The sequence below is a fragment of the Oratosquilla oratoria genome, chromosome 22, assembly GCF_046742065.1.
Source record: "Oratosquilla oratoria isolate Oo_2021 chromosome 22, ASM4674206v1, whole genome shotgun sequence".
Taxonomy (NCBI): domain Eukaryota; kingdom Metazoa; phylum Arthropoda; class Malacostraca; order Stomatopoda; family Squillidae; genus Oratosquilla; species Oratosquilla oratoria.
The window spans coordinates 47,737,573-47,745,072 of NC_134798.1; the positions used below are offsets into that span (position 1 = coordinate 47,737,573).

Sequence of the window (7,500 nt, forward strand, 5' to 3'; positions counted from 1 at the left end):
CTTCTCGCCGCAACGTACGCAACGGAATTACTTCTGGTTAGGCACAGGAGCTAACACATGCAACATGAGAAGACGCCCACCGCCCCATACAGGCGAAATAATTCCGCACTCACGTCAGGTATTGTTTACAAACAAACATTTGAAAGTCCCGGAAGTGAAATCGTGTCGTCTGCAACACAATGGTTAAGGCAACCCGGCTGTTGTTAATCTAACCAACAGTCAAATGATCCAGGGTTGTTTTGAGTGCTGTGGCCAAAACCCCAAGGGGCGCTGGAGGCCCCTGGGATCTACAACAATCTCCTTGACAGAAAACTAGTATTAGTCATCGGGTACTAGATGACATCTATGGAGTTAGGCCGGTGTCATACTGTCCGGCACGGACGTTGCGGCTTGTCGTTGGCGACAGCAAAGTCTCCCTTATAAATGGGTCTTTTAACCAGGGGAGATGGTTGTCGTTATACAAAGTTCTGGCTGTCGCCAGGTGATTTTATTAAGTTAATTGAACTTGCAAACTTAATCCTGCCGCATCCGGTGCCGCCGCACAGTGTGACGCCGGCATTAGAAAATACAAGGTCTCTGAAAAACGGGTCTAGCAACAGTGAGGCTTATAAGAAACGCACAAACGAACACAGGAATTGGTGGTACATCTGAGTGGATACATGTAAGGGTTCGGCCTCGATGGATCAATGCAGGATTATTGGCCTAAACCCTGGGAAACAATAGAGCCTTCGCTATATACTCAACATAAATAACATAAAAGTTATTTTGATGTAATGTCCCTTTACCACGTTCACGTGGTGCAAAATAGGTTTTTGAAGTTTATATTTAGCCCTCTGGTTATCAAGGGGGGTATTTCTTAACTAAACGAAAGGGTCTGGCGCCAGTCAGAATAAATATATCTGACAACGCATTTGAAAAAATAGATAATCCAGACACTGTAAGGGAGTGAGACATCCAACAACTGAATATGACCACCTGGCAGGAACTGTGATGAATACACAGGAGTACGTCACTTTCGAACAGACTGTTATGAAAGTGGACATGCGTGTGACGTCATCACAAATGAGTGGGCCATTACAGGCGCCATGCACCGTGTGTCACGCTTCCTGGTGGCTGCATGACAGGGTGGCTGCGGTGCGGCTGGCGCCACCTTCGCCCCCTCCCCATCCCCCCTCCTCTTGTTCCGGTAGTGTCACGCTCCTAAGCAACAAGGTTACCAGCACGAGACAAGTGTATGTCATATAAAGTTTACCTTGTGTTACTCGTGTGTATATATATATATATATATATATATATATATATATATATATATATATATATATATATATGTATATATATAATATATATATGTATACTGTATATATATTTGTATATATATGTATATATACATATATATATACATACATACACACACACACACACACACACACACACATATATATATATATATATATATATATATATATATATATACACATATATACATACATTTCCATACACCCGTCAGATAGTTTGTGTCTACATCAATACAACTTTTTCATTTACGAATGAACGCTTTCCATGTTCACGTTTAGAAATGCGTGGTTTACACAGTTATCTGCAAACAAAACTGATCATGATAAATATCTCTACAATTCTTTTCCTGATCTTCACGTGGCTCCCATAGCGCTGAAAAGTGATCCTGAGGTTATGCAATGGTGCACAGTGAGCATTACAAACAAATGCGTTTCATTTGCTCAGTTGTGAAAGAAAAGACTGCTTTGCGCATGCGGTGAATGAGTCAGAACAATTTAGTTAATAATGAGGTTATTTAGCCCTCTGGGTTTTTTCTTTTCTGCCGAGTATGACAATGATGATTATAATAGTGATAATGATAATAATAGTAATAATGATAATTATAAAAATCATAATAATGGTGATAATGATAATGATAGTAATAGTAACAATTATGAAATCATAATAATAATGATGATAATAATAATGATAATGATAAGAATGATAATAATAGAACATAACACGATGGTGATTTATATACCAACAAATATAGCAGTAGTAATAACGATAATAATAGTAGTAACATCAGTAGTGATAACTGTAATAACAGAACAACATTAATAACATGTTTTGCAATGAAAGAGTAAATGTTGAGTCGACTGGTCTGCAGCGAGTGAAAGCGTTCGGTCGACAATTAAACAAAACTCAAGGACGGGAGTGAGAGTTGGCGGTTTGGCGCGGTATGAGGAAGCAACAACAATACACGTAATGTTAATACCTTCAAGTAGTGTCGGGGCTTCCCTCAAATAAATAAAAGCAACCGCCAACAACCCTAATGAATATATAAGACGCCACTGGGTAGGGGAAGAGAACCTCAGCTGAAATAAAACGCATTCAAATCTGGTTGAAATTGTGCGTCAATCCCAACAAAAAAAAAATCTATGAGGACATTGAACCTTCTTTTTTATATGCCGTGGAATGTTCTTCCTTTTTACACGCCCTTAGGTATAGGGATATAATCACAAAACAAATATTGTCTCTGACTATAATTGTATATTTTGATTATGGTACGTCAAATATTTGGGCTCGATCCTTGGCAATCCCGGAGTCTGTAAAAGAAATTATCCACTTTCGCGCCTCTCATAGACCCACTGAGTTCATCCGATGTAGAGTTCGAAGACTCCTATCCACTCCAGACGTACTATGTTAGAGTTGCGGCATCACTGGTTTACATGTGTGCACACACACACAAATATGGATATATATATATATATATATATATATATATATATATATATATATGTGTGTGTGTGTGTGTGTGTGTGTGTGTGTGTGTATGTATGTCTATATATATAAATATATATATATATATATATATATATATATATATGTGTGTGTGTGTGTGTGTGTGTGTGTGTGTGTGTGTGTGTGTGTGGGTGTGTGTGTACTACACTGAATGGGTCCTAGTAATTAGAGATACATTTTAACAACCAGAATGCACCACTTTTCTGAGCTACTTACAACGGGAGACCCAATAGTGTGGTTAGTAAGTCACCGCGTCACTTGTCATGTGATAGCTGAGTTCGAGTCCACAACAGTACCACATTTCAATTTCTGTTGTGGCCTCCATTGGGTCTCCCGATGTTGATGGCTTAGAATTAAAGTGCATCGTGGTTGTTAAAAGATATATAGGTATATATATATATATATATATATATACATATATATATATATATATATGTGTGTGTGTGTGTGTGTGTGTGTGTGTGTGTGTGTGTGTGTGTGTGTGTGTGTGCGCGTATACGTCTGCGACAGTGAGAAGTATGTTGGTCTTACGAGGATGGATAGAGTAAGAAATGAGAAGGTGAAGAGGAGAGCAGGGGATGAAAGAGAGCTAGCAGATAGGGTGCGTGAAAAAATACTGGGCATATGGAAAGAATGAGTGAGGAAAGACTAACAAAAAGAGTGTGGAGGGCAGAGGTGGATGGAGCGAGTATTTGAGGGGGACACCGAGAATGAGATGGATGAATGGGGTGAAGGGGGCCTTGGGTGAAAGGCGAATGTCTGTTGAGTAGTTAAGAGAGAAGGTATTAGATAGGTGTGAGTGGAGAATGGTTGTAAACGGTAGACAAATCGACGCGCCCTGGTGGGATTTCTCCTTGCCGTCTATTTTCGCATGATGTGTCGATGAGGGAGGGTCGTCATGTAAAAGAAACGGTTGGCCCCTGCTGTGGGTGTGTTGTGTTTTGCTCAATTGCTTCTGACCTGGGCAGTGGACAGGGGACAGGGATAACTCTTCATCTACAAAGAGCTAAAATGAAAGGGAAACAAATGGGTGACGGATGTGAGTGGGATGGATGGGGTTGGGTGCATGCCTTGGCTGGCTACCTCCCTTAAAAATCCTTTGGTATATACAGTAGATAGACATCATCAAACGATTTCATATAGAACTAAAATTACCCTAACTCAGCTACAACACGTACCTTATTAAACGAGAGATCCAGCCAACGAAGCCTCGTGAGTTTCTCGATGCCTCTCAGGGTGCTCAGGTTGTTGTTGCTCAATTCAAGTTTAGTAAGGCTCCGGAACATCCACACGAAGTCGAGCGTTCCAATTCCTTTAATCAAACAATTAGTTAATAAACAAATCAATAGATAAATAAAAGAATGGATATATAGATATATAAACAAACAAACAAATAGATAAATATAAAAATTAATAAATAAATGAACATAAAAAATCAGAGACTCAGAAAGAAAGGATTGCCAGCCTTTGTAAAATGCCGGCGAGACGTTAGTATAGAACAGAGGTTCCCAACCTGGGGTGTGCGGGACAGTTTACAGGGGTACTTAGATGATAAGCGAAAGATTACTTAAGCATTTAAATCTTCAGAGGGAGAACAGTGTTCATTTTTTTTAATGCTAAGCTGATGAATGAAGTCATTACTATTTGAATCATTTTATATCCATTGCGGTACCACTGTATATTTAATTAGTACTAATACATTACCATTCTATATTCTGTCAGGTTAAAAGGGGTGTGTAACGGGAAAATGGGTGAGAACTCCTGGTATAGAATGTGACGGTGTTTGTCAGTGGTTGGTAGTTCCAATCGCCAACGAACTTTCTCAGGTTGGCAGCCCTATTCAACTTTGTTTATAAACGATGGACATTATTATATGCAGTCAACACTTTGGGGACTTTAAATACCCCTATGAACCAGAGACACATATCATTTGTCTGTTAGAGAAGAATATTTACTCGAAGAGGAATAATGGGCATCCTGTATTTACTGATAAATCTGCAACCCTTCTTATTTCTACGTCTTCATGGTTGGGGATTAAAACTGCCGCTTTCCCATGTATATTGAAGATGTCAACCAAATGCGACGGATTTGAGGGACTGCGAAATACCCCTCACTATTTCTCTCAGGAAGAGGCAGATGAATGTGAGGTATAGTTGTCCTTCTACTGGTATCATGTAACCCAGTACTGCCTGTAGCATAGTTGTCGGCGACTAAACCGGCTCCCCCACTAGTGTTCCCACCAGTGAGGGTGTGTGTGTGTTTGGACACTCAGACTAAAAAAAAAATCCCAATAACAGACAAATTCTCTATGAGTCACAGGCCATCCAACTCCGTTATGGGTCACTAACCCATGTGTTTCTATTGTGTTTGCTTCCTTGCAGTGCTTGGAGACGGGTGTCCAGGAGGCTGAGTGATGTCCCAATGTTGTGATTGCCTTGAGGTGTCTTCAACCTCCTTGTGGTTAGCAATACACCTCTTTGGTTCTCTATTCAGACCAGGTCTAGTGTCAGCTAGTTCGACTGAGTAGCAGTGTATACGGTTAACCCTCTGAGATGTCAACCTTCCCTGGCGAATGCTTGGTGGTTGCTGAACCGAAGAAAGGCGAAATTCTACCCTCTCTGAGTGAGGTTTAAGAGGCTTGATGAAAGGTGGAGATGCGCCCGCCATGTGTTCATAATGGGCTCAGCCGACATCTAAACATAAAGAACGCAATAATGTATACAACTTTATGCTCTTCGCTGATCAAAATCCAGTGACATATTAAATGGATTTGAAATAATTACATGATGGGGGATGTAATAGTGTGAACAATAACGTACAAGTTTGAAACACAGAGGTATTGTCTGTTCTCTAAAAAGTCGGCGTCTTCTTTGCCGAGCTCCTATTGTTAACGGTTGCTCAGTCGCTTCGGCCAGGAGTCACTGTTGTCATCTATCGTCCGTATTTTTTTTTTTTTTCAAATATTATTTGTACGAGTTGTATGAATGGGCTGGGAGTGATATTGTTTTCGTCACTAATAACCAGTGTATCTATATTTGGGGACAATATCGAGACAAAGAAGTGAAGCCGTATAGATAATAAAGAAAAGATTTGGGAGGGAACAAGCAGAAGGGGTACTAGGAGTTAAAAGAGATCAGCATTTTATTTAAGCTATTTTTTTCCAATCGTAGATGAATATTGCATAGCTCTGGACCGGAGAGGTGTCAGTAAAGTACAGAAAATGTTGACTACATTAAACTTTGAAGTCAATGCCCTATACAGGGTGAGTTATAAAAGATGGCAAACCATACATCGCTACTGTGTAGATGCATTCAATTCTCCTAAAACATTTGTGAATCCATCCATCCATATACATACATGTATACAAACATACATGCACACATACATACATGCGTACATACATATATACACACATGCTGCATGCATACATACATACATACATAGATACATACATACATGTATTACATACATGCGTGTATAAGATGAAGTGGGGTAAAGGAGTCCGTTGAATCTGGAAGGCCCATGCCGGCCTAAGTTCGGGCATGTTGTGGAAGGTTAGGTATAGGAGGGGAAGGGCCTCGCCCTGTAAAACAAATCTTCGTTCACGAAGCCTTATAAAAGGAGTGTACTCCAAATCGGGGCGAGCTGTTGACGATCCATGAGAGTTGAGAACCTTCAGCTGCATTTCTTTTTACTTTTCTATTTTCCATTTTTTTTTTTTTTGCATTGTGGAATGTGAGGAGTGTGATAGACCCGGGGCCACCATGATTGTCACTTGTTATTTTGGCGCCTTAGCATTCACTATTTTTTTGTTTTGTTAAACTAGTATGTTTTCTTGTTAATATATTTGTCCATTTATGTATATATATATATATATATATATATATATATATATATATATATATATATATATATATATATGTATATATATATATACACATTTATGTATATTTGTCTTTATTTTTTCACTTATCACTTTCTTTGCGGCTTTAGTCGTGCAAATTAAAATATGTAAATTTGATGGTGTCCTCGTTATTTCCTAGAACTTCAGATTTGTCTTTAAATTTCATTTGAAATAATTTTTGTTTGCCTATATCTTTGCTAAGTTTATTTTCTTCTTAAAACCCAGTTCATTTCTTTCAGCTCTGATATTTAATCTACTGTTCAATAGTTACTACTAATTTACTTTATTTACGACTGTAACATTACTAACGCTGTTGTTCTCATTTCCTAATATGAAGTCTTTTTCCTTTTTTGTTGTTCCATTTGGACTTCTCCAAGTCCATTTACGACCTACGCGCTTTTGGAAGAGTGTTCTTTATTCCCATGCTGTAGTTCTCTGCAAAATTAAATAGCTTCTCGTTTTAGTAATTTATTTCATCTCTTCCAAACTTTTCAAAGCGAGATTCACCTGCTTTAGCAATGAAGTCACCAACTACCAACCTGTATTTAGTTTTTCTATCGATCTGTCACCCGACTTGAATTATTATAGAAAGACATTTCTACCGTCTGAACTTTATGAAATTTGTGCTTAAACATGATTATTAGAGTGTATTTTCATGGTGTAATAATATAATCCAAGCTATCCTAATACACTACTAAATTCAATACGTTACTGGCAATCCCTCAATCGATAAAGAATCCTGCTCCGTTGGAATTTTATTTCCCTTTATATCTATAGCAGAACAGGTGGTGACTGTC

The 7,500-nt window shown here is 38.7% G+C and overlaps 1 protein-coding gene across 1 annotated transcript in view; it reads right to left on the reverse strand.

Moving 5' to 3' along the window:
* The window catches only part of LOC143037373 (dynein regulatory complex subunit 3-like), a 36,804-nt gene that overhangs the window by 25,267 nt on the left and 4,037 nt on the right, over nt 1-7,500 (reverse strand). The window contains exon 3 of the mRNA XM_076205511.1: nt 3,978-4,111. Coding sequence (XP_076061626.1) covers nt 3,978-4,111 — 134 coding nt within the window. The remainder of the gene's footprint in view (nt 1-3,977; nt 4,112-7,500) is intronic.